The sequence below is a fragment of the Salvelinus alpinus genome, chromosome 28 (genome assembly GCF_045679555.1).
Source record: "Salvelinus alpinus chromosome 28, SLU_Salpinus.1, whole genome shotgun sequence".
Lineage (NCBI taxonomy): Eukaryota > Metazoa > Chordata > Actinopteri > Salmoniformes > Salmonidae > Salvelinus > Salvelinus alpinus.
In genome coordinates, this window is record NC_092113.1 from 7271409 (window position 1) to 7292987 (window position 21579).

Here is a 21579-nt window from a genome sequence, read left to right on the forward strand (position 1 = left end):
CCTGGAGAAAGATACATGTGAAGCGTGAGAGAGGATCTATTGATGCGTGGAGGGAGTCGGTGCTGAAGGGTGAAGTAACTTCGCTGTGAGCTCAGTTGAACAGAAGGCGTCGTCTGTCGAAAGATTAAAGACGAGAAAGGAAGAGTTTGTGTGTGTGTGTGTAGTGGCGTGAGGGATGCCTCGGCGTAGCCGGGCCCGTGACAACGGGGCTGAGGTGAGCCAGCGAACCCCCCGAGGGAGGAGAAAAGACCCCCAAGTTGAGGAGCCTTCCACACCCACCAGAGAGGTACAGTACTACAAACTGGTGACACTGTTGACCAAGTTGTTGTGTATTTATCATGGAGATAAACTGATCTCTCTGCTCTGTAATCACAGGCTGCAGGATCTATGATGCCACAGGATCGGTTGCCTATGATTGGCTCCTCTGGAAGTAAGCCAGCAGGTACAGTGAACTAACTATCATTTCTATAATTTCCCAATTAGATTGGCTCAACTTCTGCGTCCTCTCTGGCCTCCTTTCTGAAAAATGTCAAAGGTAATCGAGGAAAGGCGGCAAGGAGAGGAAAAGTGGACAAAAGTGCGCTCGTATGAAATTAGACTCCTCCAATCGCGTGCCATCAGGCAAATGGCGTTTACAGGGTGGAATCCCAAAAGAAATGTATAAAGTGATAAAAATAAATGTTGCTAGTTATGCAAGACATTTTACAGATAAAGGGACAAGTAGCATATGTACATGTTTTATGTTTGCATGCTTTTCTCCTCCGAGAAAACAACAGCTGATTCTGAAGGCATGTGGCAGATTTCAAAAGTCTTCTGTGAAGTAATCCGGTAGGATGCACTTGTGCCTCCTCGCCTTAAGGAGGCTATCGAAGAGGGGAGGACCATCTTCCCTTTGCCTACTAACGAATTGACACACTCCTCGACCACTTATGGGTTTCGGTGTCACGGAGGAGACCCCCTAGGGAGCGTCTTCAAATAGATACTGGATTGTGTTGCTATTTTGACTTCCAATCCAGTATCTATTTGAAGACGCTCCCTAGGAGCAGCATGCAGTGAACAGACATACTCCCTTTCCAATAAAGAAAAGTGCTGTCATGTAATATAGACACTGGAACATCAGTGTTAACATTATCAGTCCGTCTGCTCCGTTGTCTTGACCGCTGGTCCTGGACCAGTGTCCGATGCTAACTGGTCTAAGAGACCTGCTCCTGTCTCCTCTCCTGTCTCCTCTCCTGTCTCCTCTCCTGTCTCCTCTCAGTTGGCTCTCAAGTGTTTGTTTTCCTCTGACTGTGCTCTGTCAACACACAGACACTTGATCATATCAACAGAGAGACACAGGGCAAGAAGAGCGGGCAAGAACTAGGGCAAGGAAATCCACATGAAAAATGATTCCCTTTGTATACTGAGTGTACAAAACATTAGGAACACCTTCCTAATACTGAGTGGCACCCCCTTTTGCCCTCAGAACAGCCTCAATTTATCAGGGGCATGGACTCTACAAGGTATTGAAAGCGTTCCACATGGATGCTGGCCCATGTTGACTCCAATCCTTCCCACAGTTATGTCAAGTTGGCCAGATGGGAAACTGTTGAGTGTGAAAAACCCATCAGTTTTGCAGTTCTTGACACAAACCGGTGCGCCTGGCACCTAATACCATACGCCATTCAAAGACACTTCAATCTTTTGTCTTGCCCATTCACCCTCTGAATGGCACACACACACAATCCATGTCTCAATTGTCTTAAGAATCCTTCTTTAACCTGTCAACCTCCCCTTCATCTACATTAATACAAGTGGATTGAACAAGTGACATAAATAAGGGATCATTTCACCCGGTCAGTCTATGTCATGGAAAAAGCAGGTGTTCCTAATGTTTTGTACAGTCAGTGTGTCGCCTATGCTTGATTTAGTAAAACACTTTTATACACTTGAATACTTTGATGGCACATTTACATACAATTCTAAAACTGTACACTATACAAATTCAAAGACAACCTCGCCCTCTGTCAACTGTATATCAGTGCCAAACAAAGGTACTTTAAAGCTGAAATCCATGAAGGGGGCCACTGTTCGGCCCTCAGCGCCTTTGTTATTGTTTTTGTTGATGAAACGAAAGAGAGAGGAGCGTCCAGCATCGTGGTAAAAAAAAATAATCACATGACATATTCTGCAGTGCTAATCACGCGTGCAATGATGTCCTCAGGGAAAAACAGTGTTCATTGTTTGAGATAACTCATTTGTTGTTGTAATATAGCAAACAGACCCGGCAGTTTCACCAACTGTGGATTTTAGCTTTAAAACAGTCCATTTGAACATTTACTGCCTTGTCTGTTCAACATGGAAGATTCTCTCCTCCTCCACAGCCAAGCCTACTATGACAACCCACCAGCGCCCCTCTCAGGCCGCACGGAGGAAGCGCACCCAGCCGGGCCAGACCTCCGGCAACCTTCCCCCGGACAGCATGACCCCGTGGGGCGGACTGTCCCTGTCCGAATCCTCCTTCACCAGCATCCCTCCGCCCCCGCCCGCCCCTCTCCCCACACCCCTGTCCCCCCAACTCCCCCGACACCTGTCGGGGGGTGTCGGTGTCCGGAGCCCTGCCCCCTCGCCCCCAGTCACAGCTCCCACGGAGGGGAGCAGGGCTGTGAGGGTGAGGCGCAGGGTGCTCCCCCAGCACAGGCTCCCCCGTGCCCCCCGCTTACCCCCACTCAGACCCGTCACCAACCTCAGCTTCTCTCGCAGCTTCACCTTCTCCTTCTTCGAGCTGCCGCTGCACCAGTCCCCCCACAGCCGCGCTGAACGCGTCCGAGACCTCATGCTGCTGCTGAGACAGATCCAGTACTGACTGACCACAACACACCATGACCCAGAACAGCGACTCAGTACTGACCACAGCATGGCTATTAACTAGGACAATACTTGACCACTCACCAGGACAATGGTCCAGTTCTGGTTGCATCACAATTACATCAAGTCCAAGCACTGGCACCGGTGGTCAGGCACGGTCCTTCTGAAAATGCGGGACTACTGTCCAGTACTGACCGACTTGATGGTACACCAAGGACCACAACAGGACCATCTGAACCATTTCTGATGAACTCAGTCCAGGGATACTGCTTCTAAAGCACATTTATTCTCAGCGTTTGTATGTTAGTGTGCCCAGTGATTGGAGTACTAAACATTTATGTGTGTGTGTGTGTGTGTGTGTGTGTGTGTGTGTGTGTGTGTGTGTGTGTGTGTGTGTGTGTGTGTGTGTGTCGTGTTAAGAATTTTTTGTTCTTCTTGGCTGTCTGGATCTGGGGATGAGGCTTTGAGACAGTGTAGTACAGGTTAAATTAGGTAATTTATCAGATTAAAACATATCAACAAAGAAATAGCAGATTCAAAAAACATACCGAGTTAAAACTCAGAATAATTGGATGGTAGAGTTTTATGTATCCTGATATGCTTGTCAAAGTCTATCTAAGTTCATGTTTGATGCAGTAGTTATAATGAGGCAAATGGTCCCATTGCAGGTTGGTAATCATTCTCTCCCAAGACATGGTCATTTAAATATCTGTATTTCTCTCTCAAAATCATAATACTATAGCATTTCATTTAGTCATCATAACACTTTAAATGATATAAAGAAAGTTCATGTTTGATCTAATGTGTCAATGTTTATCATGTAAGGTTGGCAAGAATTCTCTCCTGAGACTTTGGGTAAAGCATTTTTCAAAGTCTCCATTTGTGTCAGAATTATTTGGACGAATTTGTTTTAGTCATTATGTCACTTTATATTCTACAATGTGATGTGACAAATGGATATAATGTAAGGCTCGTTTGAGAACCTAAGATGCTTTATCCCAAGACCTTTATGCATATCTGTACAGCAGCAGAATCAACCCACACCTACAAATCATTAAACACACTCACTGGTAGAGATACCTGAGCTTCACCTGCGCAAAGCGGGGCACACTCATACTCACACACCTATACGCTACTCCACAGACATGCCCACCCGTGACCACTGACATGGCGTCACGTGTGGCTATCTGATATCAGTGGACTTTGAGACAGATAGGCAGAGGCGTTGATGTTCATTTGGACCTTTTCCTCAGGATGACAATCTGATAACCCTGTAGTCTCTGTGAGACCACTGGCAGGCACATCCCGGTGGCATCAGGCTAGGGAGCCAGAGATCCACAACATTTCATTCCCATCAAAATGTTGTTGTCTTCGTTCTCTCAAGTTCCAGAGAAACCGCTGCAATGTTTTAAACAAATGTCAGGGGATCAGAATTTTAAAAGAGGATAATGTTTTATCTCTTTTTTTTTTCTTTTTTTTTTAAACTGCCCCCTGAGCATGTTGGTACAGTATGTATAATTATAATTAATATAATTATTATAATATGCCTACTGTACCAACTCTACTATACTACTTTGTGTGATAAGACATGAAATGCTAGTTAAATCGTGTGATGTTCGACTCATGTCCACCTTTATCATGCCAATTGAAAGTTACACCATGACATTGTGGACTACTCGATTCTGATTGGGCTCGAAAGGGAAGTCAATTTGATCCATTTTTATCCAGTCCGTGAGACATGTTCCGCTCTCCATAACTTTTCATTCCTTCTGTCATTGTAAAGCACACGGGAACAACAGACACTGAAATACAACCGGACTTTGTATACTAGTTCACTTTTCCCTTCTCCTACTGATAATGATATTCGATACGGAGCTGAGTTTAGTTTATTACAGTGAGAGGCATCTGACTTCACTTACACGTGTGACTCACAGCGTTTCTTGGACCATATATTATGGAATGGCCCCAGATAGATCCAAGCCCCACTGTAGACGAGATCTTGTGGAATTATTAAGTAATAATTCATGATCCAAATGTATTACAGTAGTTTTGTGTTTCCCTGATTTCATATGTGTGTGGAATGTTTTCCTCAGGTCTCCACGCTGTTGTTGGCGTTGAGCGATTAGTTCAGTGTAGTACAGGCTGATGTCTTGTAATCCACCAACCGTTATACACTGGGTGGTTCGAACCCTGAATGCTGATTGGCTGAAAGCTGTGGTATATCAGACCGTATGCCATGGGTATGACAAACCATTTATTTTTACTGCTTTAATTATGTTGGTAACCAGTTTATAATATCAATAAGGCACCTCAGGGGTTTGTGATATGTGGCCAATATACCACGGCTGTCACGTTCCTGACCTGTTTTCTGTTAGTTTTTGTATGTGTTAGTTGGTCAGGATGTGAGTGTGGGTGGGCAGTCTATGTTTTCTGTTTCTATGTTGGTTAATGGGTACCTAATATGGTTCTCAATTAGAGGCAGGTGGTTTTCATCTCCTCTGATTGAGAATCATATTAAGGTAGGTGTTTTCACATGGTTTGTTGTGGGTGGTTGTCTCCTGTGTCAGTGTCTGTGTATGTTACGCCACACGGGACTGTTTTCGGTTTTGTTTGTTCGTTCGTTTTATGTAGTCATTTTTCCTGTTCGTGCGTTCTTCGTGTTACATGTAAGTTCGTAGTCCAGGTCTGTCTACATTCGTTTTTGTTATTTTGTTTAATAAATATCATGTCTTATCACGACGCTGCATTTTGGTTTAATCCCTGCTCCTCCTCTTCGGATGAAGAGGAAGAGGAACACCGTTACAACGGCTAAGGGCTGTGTCCAAGCACTCCGCGTTGCGTCGTGCTTAAAGAACAGCCCGATACCACACCCCTTTGGGCCTTATTGCTTAATTATACTTGTGGTTGTAGGATTCCACAAATACATTAGTTTGTTAGATAGCTTAAGTCCTGTGAATGTGACAGTGTGGTGTTTCATCAACTGTAGATGGGCCAGGATATCAAGGAGTTTGCCTGGATTCTCCCTCTTGGGAAAGGCCCTACTTTTAATGATGAAGGAAGTATTCAGCAGCGTTGAATCGCCGAGGGGGAGGGGAACGGATTGCCCGCTGCTCTGAGCAGAGTTCAAGGATTCACTCCACCCTCCCCGGCACACGTGGTGTACGGTAAACACACTCACATGACATCAGCCCGCTCATTCTCTCTGGACATAGTTCTGTACAGGTTTTGTCTTCACCTAGTATTTAGTCTCCCACACACACACGGTTGGGTTATTTTTCTATTTAATTGCTATGCTATTCTTTTGCAACTTCACTCTAATTATATCTGAACTGGCTCACTGAACTATTCATACACAAAATAGAGAGAAATTGGCAAATGGAAAATTGGCAGCAGTCAGACCGTCCTTATATAGCAGTGCTGGAGAGTGTTCCTGCACTGTGCCTTTGACTTCAAGATGGACAGTATTATTCTTAATCCTGTCCTGCCTGATCACACAGCCATGCTGGACGAAGCACAGTTGGATATACTGGGTCAGCGGTTGGGAAAGAAGTCCCGGTCGGTTTGGGAGAGGGTGAAGGCAGAATGCTGGTGAGTGACAGTGGAGCCTTGTTGCGCCAGCACAGCATTCATGCTCTATACTTTCATTGTGGCGTGAATGTTAACCCCACGCCCCAGTAGTCTGGGGCATCGTGAGGGACATACCGTATATTATTATGAGGAACGATATCACATTATTGGTATTTCTTTTAAATATTACATTTCTTTTTATATTTTAAAACATTTTTAATTTGGCCTACATATTTATACCTGTCAAAATCAACAGAGAGAAATGAACCCTTTATGTCTACGATTGAACCCCAACTCTGGTTGTCTCCTCTCCCAGGTGTTTTGGTCCCAGGCTGAAGAGCTGTATGTTGTCATCTGTTCCTGTCCTCTCCTGGCTGCCCCGCTACTCCCTCAGAGACAACGCCATCAGAGACCTGATTTCGGGCGTCAGTGTGGGTATCATGCACCTACCCGGAGGTACCACTGACTACCTGAAGCTACAGATATGAATGAGATTGATACGCACCTGGTATACCTACCGCTCATGTCTGCTTTAGGCCAGACGCTTTACTCTCTGTGTTTCCCCCCCCCCCCCCCCCTCAATCTCTCTCTCCCCCTAAGGCCTGTCTAATGCGTTGCTGGCCGGGGTACCGCCCGTGTTTGGTCTCTACACCTCTTTCTATCCGTTGGTCATCTACTTCATCTTTGGGACGTCCAGACACCTCTCAGTGGGTGAGTGTTAACACGGACCTCTGCGTCACTCTCATCACCTGAAGTGGTGGACATAATCAAAGTCCTTCGCTGGCTTTCTTTTCTTTTCAGTTAGTGCTGAATGAGTGAAATGTGGGTAGGGTTCAGTTAGCCTGAGCGAGGAAAGAGTTCAAGGCTTTGAATATGACATCGGTGCGTTTCCATGCATGACGGGCACACAGGTACTTTCGCCATTCTTTCTATCATGATTGGCACTGTGACGGGTAACGTGGAGTTGCTTAGCAACGGCGTCGAGCGGGAGGGCGACAGAATGGCTCGAGTGTGTGTGGCAGTACAACTTACCTTCCTTTGTGGCCTTATACAGGTGAACACACACACACACACACACACACACACACACACACACACACACACACACACACACACACACACACACACACACACACGTCTTAGGATGACAGGCTAGGTATGTTACTTGTCCCTCTCTACAGATAGTGTTGTTCTTGATGAGAGGAGGGGATGTGTGTCGCTGGCTGTCTCAGCCCCTGGTAAGTGGCTATACCACGGCGGCGGCCCTTCATATCACCATCTACCAGCTGCCTCTACTCTTTGGCATCTCAACCAACAGACACAGCGGTTTCCTGGCTGTAGGCTGGGTGAGCTTTGTTTGTTTGTGTGTGTGTGCGTGTATAGGAGACAGAGAAAGTGTGTGTGTGTCCCTGTCTTCATCCCTGTGCCCTGGTGTGTGTCAGACGCTGGTTGATGTGCTGTCTAGAGTGACTAACGCAACGCCTGGGACGCTGGTTGTCTCCGCCGTCTCCATGGTGATCCTGGTGGGAGGAAAGATGCTGAATAGACTCTTCAAGACCAAGCTACCCATACCCATTCCATGGGAGCTGGTGCTGGTAGACACACACACACACACAGTCAGACATGAGTCAGAATTGCATAAAGGTCTTTCTGTTGAAGACTGTTCCAGTGTGATGACTTCATCTCCTCTGTCCTCTTCATTTTATCCTCAGATAACTCTGTCCACCTTCCTGTCAGTGCAGTTGGAGTTGTCAGGACAACATAGTGTCCAGGTAGTAGGACACATACCCACGGGGTTAGTCCTACTGTCTCTCTTCATCTGTTTGTGCCATGTCAAATGAATTTACTTGTGACATAAAACTTGAGTTATTACCGTGTTATGTTCACAGGCTACATGGGATGAATACAAAAATATGATGAAACTACCAGTATGTCCCACTCTCTCTTTCCGTGGCTCCAGCCTGTCTCCCCCAGCCCTCCCCTCTCTAGCCCAGGCCAAAGAGCTGTTTGGTCCTGCTCTGTCCCTGGCTGTGGTGGGCTTTGGCTTTACCTCCTCCATGGGCAGAATGTTTGCACACAAACATGATTACGCCATAGACAGCAACCAGGTAACAGAGAAATGAGCTCTCACATTGTCTCCTAACGGACTCACTATATTCACTCCACTGTTGGGAGGACCAGTTTCTCTCTCCCGCTATTTCACTGCTATAATTGGTCTCTTCCTGCTGTAGGACCTGTTGGCGATAGGACTCTGCAACACAATTGGAGGGATGTTCCACTGTTTTGCCGTCAGCGGTTCTTTGTCACGCAGTACGGTCCAAGAAAGTATTGGGGTGAAAACTCAGGTAGAGTTTCCTTTTTTCCTTTTAAAGCTGGAATTTGGAACATTGCTGTGCTTCCATTCCGTCACAAGAGGTGTTGAGCGATTAGGAGTTAGATGGGGTTGAGGTCAGGGCTCTGTGCAAGCCAGTCAAGTTCTTCCACACTGATCTCGACAAATCGTTTCTGTATGGACCTCGCTTTGTGCATGGGGGCATTATCATGCTGAAACAGGAAAGGGCCTTCCCCAAACTGTTGCCACAAAGTTGGAAGCCCAAAATCGTCTAGAATGCGATTGTATACTGTAGAGTTAAGATTTCCCTTCACTGGAACTAAGGGGCCTAGACCGAACCATGAAAAACAGCCCCAGACCATTATTCCTCCTCCACCAAACATTACAGTTGGCACAATGCATTGGAGCAGGTAGAGTTGTCCTGGTATCCACCAAACCCAGTCAGACTGCCAGATGGTGAAGTGTGATTCATCACTCTAGAGAACGCGTTTCCACTGCTCCAGAGTCCAATGGCGGCGAGCTTTACACCACTCCAGCCGACACTTGGCATTGTGCATGGTGATTTTGGGCTTGTGTGACCTACCACTTCGCGGCTGAGCTTTTGTTACTCCTAGACGTTTCAACTTCACAATAACAGCCCTTACAGTTGACCGGGGCAGCTCTAGCAGGGTAGAAATTTGATGAACTGACTTGTTGGAAAAGTGGCATCCTATGATGGTGTCGTGTTGAATGTCACTGAGCTCTTCAGTAAGGCCATTCCACTGCCAATGTTTGTCTATGGAGATTGCATGGTTGTGTGCTATATTTTATAAATCTGTCAGTAATGAGTGTGGCTGAAATAGCCAAATCCACTAATTTGAGAGGGGTGTCCACATACTTTTGTATGTCATTCTCATTGAAAGGAAGTCGAAGAAGTGGCAGATCTGTTCAATGTGCACTATTTCTATGCTTCCTGTTTCTATGTTTTTGCATCTTTTACTTTCGATGTTATACACCAGCTTCAAACAGCTGAAAAATACAAAGTGTTTTGGTTATGGAAAAGATATTTCCCAGCAGTTTAGATGTTAAAATGATTCTCTACACTATATACTTGCTTGTTTTGTCACATAAACTGAAATTTGGTCGAAGTATTCACATTTTTGCAACCAGGAAATGGCAGAGATATACACATCTTCAAGGAGAATGGATTTGTTCTTTGTGATAGACATACTGTAGTATTGATACAGATACAGAAATGTAAAGTCTGGCTCTGGAATTGAACCCTGGTCTGCCGTGGGGAATATGTAGTCCATAGTTGGCTGTGTGCTAAACACCGACACGGGGTAAAGTCTTAATCTCACATCTTCCCTCACTTATATGTATCTCCCTCTCTTTTGCTCTCTCTTTTCTAATCTCTCCCCCTCGCTCCTCCTGTCCACAGGCGGCTGGCCTTCTCTCTGCTCTGATGATGCTCACCATCTTGCTGAAGATTGGACATCTCTTTGAGCAGCTGCCAATAGTACTCAAGTCATTTATAACACCTTCTACAATCCCTTCTCTAACACTGAAATCATATGTTTTGTCTGTTTGCGTTCATTTGTTTGCTTTGGTGTTCATATGCTTCTGTTTCATTCTCTGCCTTCGTGTTTGTAAGTGTTTATACTTGTTGCTCTGTCTCTATGTGTGTGTGTGTGTGTGTTACAGGCAGTGTTAGCAGTGGTCATTGTGGTAAATCTGCAAGGGATTCTGGGTCAGTTTCGGGAAGTCCCAGTGCTCTGGGCATCTGACCGTTTGGACCTGGTACGTCAGCCTCCATATAACATCCATCATCCATTCCGTATGCCTTCAGTCATTCTGATGATCCATCACTGATCACCCCAGATAGGCCTCTAATCCAGGGCCTTTCCTGTGTCCCTCTCCCCTCTTCCTACAGCTGGTGTGGGTGTTCACCCTGATCTTCACCCTGATTTTCAACCTGGATCTTGGCCTGGCTGCTGCTCTGGCCCTCTCTCTGATCACTGTCGTCTACAGGACTCAACTGTGAGTGTGTCGGTCACTCGTTAGGTGGCGTGCATGTTATTGGATTCGCATAACACCTATGGTAGTCATTCATGTCTGTTCTGTCTCATTTTGTCTTTTTGTATTCACTCTGTCTGTCTGTCTGTCCGTCTGTCTCTTTATCTCTCTCTCAGCTCCCACAGTGCAGTGCTGGGTCATATTCCTGGGACGGACTGCTACAGGGACCTACGTCTCTATGCTGAGGTAACCTTTAGGATAGCCATTGAGAAACCTTTCACCTGAACTAACTAACCAGTCCCTGCTGTGCGGCTGATGAACAACACCCTGGCCTGCTCTGTGTTTCACAGGCCAGGCCGATCCCTGGAGTTTCTGTATTCTCCTGCTCCAACCCTCTGTACTTTGCAAATGCTGAGCTGTTCTTCAGCTCTCTCAGAAAGGTAGGTAGGCAGGCTACATGCTATGAGACGTAAACTACAACTCAACCCAGACAATATAGCATAAACTACAACTCAACCCAGACAATATAGCATAAACTACAACTCAACCCAGACAATATAGCATAAACTACAACTCAACCCAGACAATATAGCATAAACTACAACTCAACCCAGACAATATAGCATAAACTACAACTCAACCCAGACAATATAGCATAAACTACAACTCAACCCAGACAATATAGCATAAACTACAACTCAACCCAGACAATATAGCATAAACTACAACTCACCCCAGACAATATAGCATAAACTACAACTCACCCCAGACAATATAGCATAAACTACAACTCACCCCAGACAATATAGCATAAACTACAACTCACCCCAGACAATATAGCATAAACTACAACTCACCCCAGACAATATAGCATAAACTACAACTCACCCCAGACAATATAGCATAAACTACAACTCACCCCAGACAATATAGCATAAACTACAACTCACCCCAGACAATATAGCATAAACTACAACTCACCCCAGACAATATAGCATAAACTACAACTCACCCCAGACAATATAGCATAAACTACAACTCACCCCAGACAATATAGCATAAACTACAACTCACCCCAGACAATATAGCATAAACTACAACTCACCCCAGACAATATAGCATAAACTACAACTCACCCCAGACAATATAGCATAAACTACAACTCAACCCAGACAATATAGCATAAACTACAACTCAACCCAGACAATATAGCATAAACTACAACTCACCCCAGACAATATAGCATAAACTACAACTCACCCCAGACAATATAGCATAAACTACAACTCACCCCAGACAATATAGCATAAACTACAACTCACCCCAGACAATATAGCATAAACTACAACTCACCCCAGACAATATAGCATAAACTACAACTCACCCCAGACAATATAGCATAAACTACAACTCACCCCAGACAATATAGCATAAACTACAACTCACCCCAGACAATATAGCATAAACTACAACTCACCCCAGACAATATAGCATAAACTACAACTCACCCCAGACAATATAGCATAAACTACAACTCACCCCAGACAATATAGCATAAACTACAACTCACCCCAGACAATATAGCATAAACTACAACTCACCCCAGACAATATAGCATAAACTACAACTCACCCCAGACAATATAGCATAAACTACAACTCACCCCAGACAATATAGCATAAACTACAACTCACCCCAGACAATATAGCATAAACTACAACTCACCCCAGACAATATAGCATAAACTACAACTCACCCCAGACAATATAGCATAAACTACAACTCACCCCAGACAATATAGCATAAACTACAACTCACCCCAGACAATATAGCATAAACTACAACTCACCCCAGACAATATAGCATAAACTACAACTCACCCCAGACAATATAGCATAAACTACAACTCACCCCAGACAATATAGCATAAACTACAACTCACCCCAGACAATATAGCATAAACTACAACTCACCCCAGACAATATAGCATAAACTACAACTCACCCCAGACAATATAGCATAAACTACAACTCACCCCAGACAATATAGCATAAACTACAACTCACCCCAGACAATATAGCATAAACTACAACTCACCCCAGACAATATAGCATAAACTACAACTCACCCCAGACAATATAGCATAAACTACAACTCACCCCAGACAATATAGCATAAACTACAACTCACCCCAGACAATATAGCATAAACTACAACTCACCCCAGACAATATAGCATAAACTACAACTCACCCCAGACAATATAGCATAAACTACAACTCACCCCAGACAATATAGCATAAACTACAACTCACCCCAGACAATATAGCATAAACTACAACTCACCCCAGACAATATAGCATAAACTACAACTCACCCCAGACAATATAGCATAAACTACAACTCACCCCAGACAATATAGCATAAACTACAACTCACCCCAGACAATATAGCATAAACTACAACTCACCCCAGACAATATAGCATAAACTACAACTCACCCCAGACAATATAGCATAAACTACAACTCACCCCAGACAATATAGCATAAACTACAACTCACCCCAGACAATATAGCATAAACTACAACTCACCCCAGACAATATAGCATAAACTACAACTCACCCCAGACAATATAGCATAAACTACAACTCACCCCAGACAATATAGCATAAACTACAACTCACCCCAGACAATATAGCATAAACTACAACTCACCCCAGACAATATAGCATAAACTACAACTCACCCCAGACAATATAGCATAAACTACAACTCACCCCAGACAATATAGCATAAACTACAACTCACCCCAGACAATATAGCATAAACTACAACTCACCCCAGACAATATAGCATAAACTACAACTCACCCCAGACAATATAGCATAAACTACAACTCACCCCAGACAATATAGCATAAACTACAACTCACCCCAGACAATATAGCATAAACTACAACTCACCCCAGACAATATAGCATAAACTACAACTCACCCCAGACAATATAGCATAAACTACAACTCACCCCAGACAATATAGCATAAACTACAACTCACCCCAGACAATATAGCATAAACTACAACTCACCCCAGACAATATAGCATAAACTACAACTCACCCCAGACAATATAGCATAAACTACAACTCACCCCAGACAATATAGCATAAACTACAACTCACCCCAGACAATATAGCATAAACTACAACTCACCCCAGACAATATAGCATAAACTACAACTCACCCCAGACAATATAGCATAAACTACAACTCACCCCAGACAATATAGCATAAACTACAACTCACCCCAGACAATATAGCATAAACTACAACTCACCCCAGACAATATAGCATAAACTACAACTCACCCCAGACAATATAGCATAAACTACAACTCACCCCAGACAATATAGCATAAACTACAACTCACCCCAGACAATATAGCATAAACTACAACTCACCCCAGACAATATAGCATAAACTACAACTCACCCCAGACAATATAGCATAAACTACAACTCACCCCAGACAATATAGCATAAACTACAACTCACCCCAGACAATATAGCATAAACTACAACTCACCCCAGACAATATAGCATAAACTACAACTCACCCCAGACAATATAGCATAAACTACAACTCACCCCAGACAATATAGCATAAACTACAACTCACCCCAGACAATATAGCATAAACTACAACTCACCCCAGACAATATAGCATAAACTACAACTCACCCCAGACAATATAGCATAAACTACAACTCACCCCAGACAATATAGCATAAACTACAACTCACCCCAGACAATATAGCATAAACTACAACTCACCCCAGACAATATAGCATAAACTACAACTCACCCCAGACAATATAGCATAAACTACAACTCACCCCAGACAATATAGCATAAACTACAACTCACCCCAGACAATATAGCATAAACTACAACTCACCCCAGACAATATAGCATAAACTACAACTCACCCCAGACAATATAGCATAAACTACAACTCACCCCAGACAATATAGCATAAACTACAACTCACCCCAGACAATATAGCATAAACTACAACTCACCCCAGACAATATAGCATAAACTACAACTCACCCCAGACAATATAGCATAAACTACAACTCACCCCAGACAATATAGCATAAACTACAACTCACCCCAGACAATATAGCATAAACTACAACTCACCCCAGACAATATAGCATAAACTACAACTCACCCCAGACAATATAGCATAAACTACAACTCACCCCAGACAATATAGCATAAACTACAACTCACCCCAGACAATATAGCATAAACTACAACTCACCCCAGACAATATAGCATAAACTACAACTCACCCCAGACAATATAGCATAAACTACAACTCACCCCAGACAATATAGCATAAACTACAACTCACCCCAGACAATATAGCATAAACTACAACTCACCCCAGACAATATAGCATAAACTACAACTCACCCCAGACAATATAGCATAAACTACAACTCACCCCAGACAATATAGCATAAACTACAACTCACCCCAGACAATATAGCATAAACTACAACTCACCCCAGACAATATAGCATAAACTACAACTCACCCCAGACAATATAGCATAAACTACAACTCACCCCAGACAATATAGCATAAACTACAACTCACCCCAGACAATATAGCATAAACTACAACTCACCCCAGACAATATAGCATAAACTACAACTCACCCCAGACAATATAGCATAAACTACAACTCACCCCAGACAATATAGCATAAACTACAACTCACCCCAGACAATATAGCATAAACTACAACTCACCCCAGACAATATAGCATAAACTACAACTCACCCCAGACAATATAGCATAAACTACAACTCACCCCAGACAATATAGCATAAACTACAACTCACCCCAGACAATATAGCATAAACTACAACTCACCCCAGACAATATAGCATAAACTACAACTCACCCCAGACAATATAGCATAAACTACAACTCACCCCAGACAATATAGCATAAACTACAACTCACCCCAGACAATATAGCATAAACTACAACTCACCCCAGACAATATAGCATAAACTACAACTCACCCCAGACAATATAGCATAAACTACAACTCACCCCAGACAATATAGCATAAACTACAACTCACCCCAGACAATATAGCATAAACTACAACTCACCCCAGACAATATAGCATAAACTACAACTCACCCCAGACAATATAGCATAAACTACAACTCACCCCAGACAATATAGCATAAACTACAACTCACCCCAGACAATATAGCATAAACTACAACTCACCCCAGACAATATAGCATAAACTACAACTCACCCCAGACAATATAGCATAAACTACAACTCACCCCAGACAATATAGCATAAACTACAACTCACCCCAGACAATATAGCATAAACTACAACTCACCCCAGACAATATAGCATAAACTACAACTCACCCCAGACAATATAGCATAAACTACAACTCACCCCAGACAATATAGCATAAACTACAACTCACCCCAGACAATATAGCATAAACTACAACTCACCCCAGACAATATAGCATAAACTACAACTCACCCCAGACAATATAGCATAAACTACAACTCACCCCAGACAATATAGCATAAACTACAACTCACCCCAGACAATATAGCATAAACTACAACTCACCCCAGACAATATAGCATAAACTACAACTCACCCCAGACAATATAGCATAAACTACAACTCACCCCAGACAATATAGCATAAACTACAACTCACCCCAGACAATATAGCATAAACTACAACTCACCCCAGACAATATAGCATAAACTACAACTCACCCCAGACAATATAGCATAAACTACAACTCACCCCAGACAATATAGCATAAACTACAACTCACCCCAGACAATATAGCATAAACTACAACTCACCCCAGACAATATAGCATAAACTACAACTCACCCCAGACAATATAGCATAAACTACAACTCACCCCAGACAATATAGCATAAACTACAACTCACCCCAGACAATATAGCATAAACTACAACTCACCCCAGACAATATAGCATAAACTACAACTCACCCCAGACAATATAGCATAAACTACAACTCACCCCAGACAATATAGCATAAACTACAACTCACCCCAGACAATATAGCATAAACTACAACTCACCCCAGACAATATAGCATAAACTACAACTCACCCCAGACAATATAGCATAAACTACAACTCACCCCAGACAATATAGCATAAACTACAACTCACCCCAGACAATATAGCATAAACTACAACTCACCCCAGACAATATAGCATAAACTACAACTCACCCCAGACAATATAGCATAAACTACAACTCACCCCAGACAATATAGCATAAACTACAACTCACCCCAGACAATATAGCATAAACTACAACTCACCCCAGACAATATAGCATAAACTACAACTCACCCCAGACAATATAGCATAAACTACAACTCACCCCAGACAATATAGCATAAACTACAACTCACCCCAGACAATATAGCATAAACTACAACTCACCCCAGACAATATAGCATAAACTACAACTCACCCCAGACAATATAGCATAAACTACAACTCACCCCAGACAATATAGCATAAACTACAACTCACCCCAGACAATATAGCATAAACTACAACTCACCCCAGACAATATAGCATAAACTACAACTCACCCCAGACAATATAGCATAAACTACAACTCACCCCAGACAATATAGCATAAACTACAACTCACCCCAGACAATATAGCATAAACTACAACTCACCCCAGACAATATAGCATAAACTACAACTCACCCCAGACAATATAGCATAAACTACAACTCACCCCAGACAATATAGCATAAACTACAACTCACCCCAGACAATATAGCATAAACTACAACTCACCCCAGACAATATAGCATAAACTACAACTCACCCCAGACAATATAGCATAAACTACAACTCACCCCAGACAATATAGCATAAACTACAACTCACCCCAGACAATATAGCATAAACTACAACTCACCCCAGACAATATAGCATAAACTACAACTCACCCCAGACAATATAGCATAAACTACAACTCACCCCAGACAATATAGCATAAACTACAACTCACCCCAGACAATATAGCATAAACTACAACTCACCCCAGACAATATAGCATAAACTACAACTCACCCCAGACAATATAGCATAAACTACAACTCACCCCAGACAATATAGCATAAACTACAACTCACCCCAGACAATATAGCATAAACTACAACTCACCCCAGACAATATAGCATAAACTACAACTCACCCCAGACAATATAGCATAAACTACAACTCACCCCAGACAATATAGCATAAACTACAACTCACCCCAGACAATATAGCATAAACTACAACTCACCCCAGACAATATAGCATAAACTACAACTCACCCCAGACAATATAGCATAAACTACAACTCACCCCAGACAATATAGCATAAACTACAACTCACCCCAGACAATATAGCATAAACTACAACTCACCCCAGACAATATAGCATAAACTACAACTCACCCCAGACAATATAGCATAAACTACAACTCACCCCAGACAATATAGCATAAACTACAACTCACCCCAGACAATATAGCATAAACTACAACTCACCCCAGACAATATAGCATAAACTACAACTCACCCCAGACAATATAGCATAAACTACAACTCACCCCAGACAATATAGCATAAACTACAACTCACCCCAGACAATATAGCATAAACTACAACTCACCCCAGACAATATAGCATAAACTACAACTCACCCCAGACAATATAGCATAAACTACAACTCACCCCAGACAATATAGCATAAACTACAACTCACCCCAGACAATATAGCATAAACTACAACTCACCCCAGACAATATAGCATAAACTACAACTCACCCCAGACAATATAGCATAAACTACAACTCACCCCAGACAATATAGCATAAACTACAACTCACCCCAGACAATATAGCATAAACTACAACTCACCCCAGACAATATAGCATAAACTACAACTCACCCCAGACAATATAGCATAAACTACAACTCACCCCAGACAATATAGCATAAACTACAACTCACCCCAGACAATATAGCATAAACTACAACTCACCCCAGACAATATAGCATAAACTACAACTCACCCCAGACAATATAGCATAAACTACAACTCACCCCAGACAATATAGCATAAACTACAACTCACCCCAGACAATATAGCATAAACTACAACTCACCCCAGACAATATAGCATAAACTACAACTCACCCCAGACAATATAGCATAAACTACAACTCACCCCAGACAATATAGCATAAACTACAACTCACCCCAGACAATATAGCATAAACTACAACTCACCCCAGACAATATAGCATAAACTACAACTCACCCCAGACAATATAGCATAAACTACAACTCACCCCAGACAATATAGCATAAACTACAACTCACCCCAGACAATATAGCATAAACTACAACTCACCCCAGACAATATAGCATAAACTACAACTCACCCCAGACAATATAGCATAAACTACAACTCACCCCAGACAATATAGCATAAACTACAACTCACCCCAGACAATATAGCATTCCACTGTTTGTTTCTGCATCGTTGTGCATTCCTTCACGTACTTACTGTAGGTTGACAGCTGTAACTCATGCAATGTGAAAGTCTACGAACATTAGCAAGTGTGTGTGGGTGTGTGTTTTTGTGCAAACAGTCTGTGCAGCGTGTCCAACTGGAGAATGCAGCCCTCATTGAGAACCAGCCCTTACCTCAAATGTCAGGCGCAAGGCACTGTCTGGTGCTAGAGTTTAGCTCAGTCATCTTCATGGACTCTATGTCAATCAAAGCACTATGTAAGGTGAGCCCAAACAGTCATTACCTGAACCAAATAACAGCGAGTATGAGACAGGGAAAGGGAACAAGAGATAGTCCATAATGTGCTGTGTAACACACTGTGTTTTTCCATTGCGGCAGGTTGTGGGGGAATTGAAGGAGCAGGGGGTCAGTGTGTTTCTGGCTGCTTGCCCAGGTAAATTCCCCTCAAACTTCCTGCTACTGCCATAACAACCTCACCTACTTATTAAACTCCCATGTCTACCCTCAAAACATTGATTGATGTACTCTAACATATACAGTTGAAGTCGGAAGTTTATATACACCTTAGCCAAATACATTTAAACTCAGTTTTTCACAATTCCTGACATTTAATCCAAGTAAAATTCCCTGTCTCAGGTCAGTTAGGATCACCACCTTATTTTAAGAATGTGAAATGTCAGAATACTAGTAGAGAGAATGATTTATTTCAGCTTTTATTTCTTTCATCACATTCCCAGTGGGTCAGAAGTTTACATACACTCAATTAGTATTTGGTAGCATTGCCTTTAAATTGTTTAACTTGGGTCAAACGTTTCGGGTAGCCTTCCACAAGCTTCCCACAATAAGTTGGGTGAATTTTGGCCCATTCCTCCTGACAGAGCTGGTGTAACTGAGTCAGGTTTGTAGGCCTCCTTGCTCGCACACGCTTTTTCAGTTCTGCCCACACATTTTCTATAGGATTGAGGTCAGGGCTTTGTGATGGCCACTCAATACTTTGACTTTGTTGTCCTTAAGCCATTTTGCCACAACTTTGGAAGTATGCTTGGGGTCATTGTCCATTTGGAAGACCCATTTGCGACCAAGCTTTAACTTCCTGACTGATGTCTTGATGTTGCTTCAATAAATCCACATAATTTTCCTGCCTCATGATGCCATCTATTTTGTGAAGTGCATCAGTCCCTCCTGCAGCAAAGCACCCCCACAATATGATGCTGCCACCCCCGTGCTTCATGGTTGGGATGGTGTTCTTCGGCTTGCAAGCATCCCCCTTTTTCCTCCAAACATAACGATGGTCATTATGGCCAAACAGTTCTATTTTTGTTTCATCAGACCAGAGGACATTTCTCCAAAAAGTACAATCTTTGTCCCCATGTGCAGTTGCAAACCGTAGTCTGGCTTTTTTATGGCGGTTTTGGAGCAGTTGCTTCTTCCTTGCTGAGCGGGCTTTCAGGTTATGTCAATATAGGACTCGTTTTACTGTGGATATAGATACTTTTGTACCTGTTTCCTCCAGCATCTACACAAGGTCCTTTGCTGTTGTTCTGGGATTGATTTGCACTTTTCGCAACAAAGTACGTTCATCTCTAAGAGACAGAACGTGTCTCCTTCCTGAGAGGTATGACGGCTGTGTGGTCACATGGTATTTATACTTGAATACTATTGTTTGTACAGATGAACGTGGACCCTTCAGGCGTTTGGAAATTGCTCCCAATGATGAACCAGACCTGTGGAGGTCTACAATTTGTTTTCTGAGGTCTTGGCTGATTTCTTTTGATATTCCCATGATGTCAAGCAAAGAGGCACTGAGTTTTAAAGTAGGCCTTGAAATACATCCACAGGTACACCTCCAATTGACTCAAATTATCAGAAGCTTCTAAAGCCATTACATAATTTTCTGGAATTTTCCAAGCTGTTTAAAGGTACAGTCAACTTAGTGTATGTAAACTTCTGACCCACAGGAATTGTGATACAGTGAATAATAAGTGAAATAATTTGTCTGTAAACAACTGTTGTAAAAATTACTTGTGTCATGCACAAAGTAGATGTCCTGACCGACTTGCCAAAACTATAGTTTGTTAACAAGAAATTTGTGGAGTGGTTGAAAAACAAGTTTTAATGACTCCAACCTAAGTGTACATAAACTTCCGACTTCAACTGTGTATTTCGTATT

At 42.7% G+C, this 21579-nt stretch overlaps 1 protein-coding gene across 7 annotated transcripts in view; it reads left to right on the top strand.

The window, feature by feature from the left end:
- Nucleotides 1–6021: 6021 nt before the first annotated feature.
- The window catches only part of LOC139557053 (solute carrier family 26 member 6), a 17340-nt gene continuing 1782 nt past the window's right edge, over nucleotides 6022–21579 (top strand). For 2 of the 7 annotated variants that reach the window (XM_071371373.1, XM_071371374.1), the window contains exons 1-14: nucleotides 6024–6435; nucleotides 6731–6870; nucleotides 7015–7125; nucleotides 7326–7468; nucleotides 7596–8209; nucleotides 8375–8522; nucleotides 8646–8759; nucleotides 10167–10244; nucleotides 10430–10525; nucleotides 10659–10765; nucleotides 10918–10987; nucleotides 11092–11181; nucleotides 19528–19671; nucleotides 19788–19842. In XM_071371373.1, the coding sequence (XP_071227474.1) occupies nucleotides 6302–6435; nucleotides 6731–6870; nucleotides 7015–7125; nucleotides 7326–7468; nucleotides 7596–8209; nucleotides 8375–8522; nucleotides 8646–8759; nucleotides 10167–10244; nucleotides 10430–10525; nucleotides 10659–10765; nucleotides 10918–10987; nucleotides 11092–11181; nucleotides 19528–19671; nucleotides 19788–19842 (2044 nt within the window). In that variant the 5' untranslated portion in view covers nucleotides 6024–6301. Of the gene's footprint in view, nucleotides 6436–6730; nucleotides 6871–7014; nucleotides 7126–7325; nucleotides 7469–7595; nucleotides 8210–8374; nucleotides 8523–8645; nucleotides 8760–10166; nucleotides 10245–10429; nucleotides 10526–10658; nucleotides 10766–10917; nucleotides 10988–11091; nucleotides 11182–19527; nucleotides 19672–19787; nucleotides 19843–21579 lie in introns of all 7 variants that reach the window. The other 5 variants (XM_071371378.1, XM_071371377.1, XM_071371375.1 and 2 more) reach the window with 5 other exon arrangements.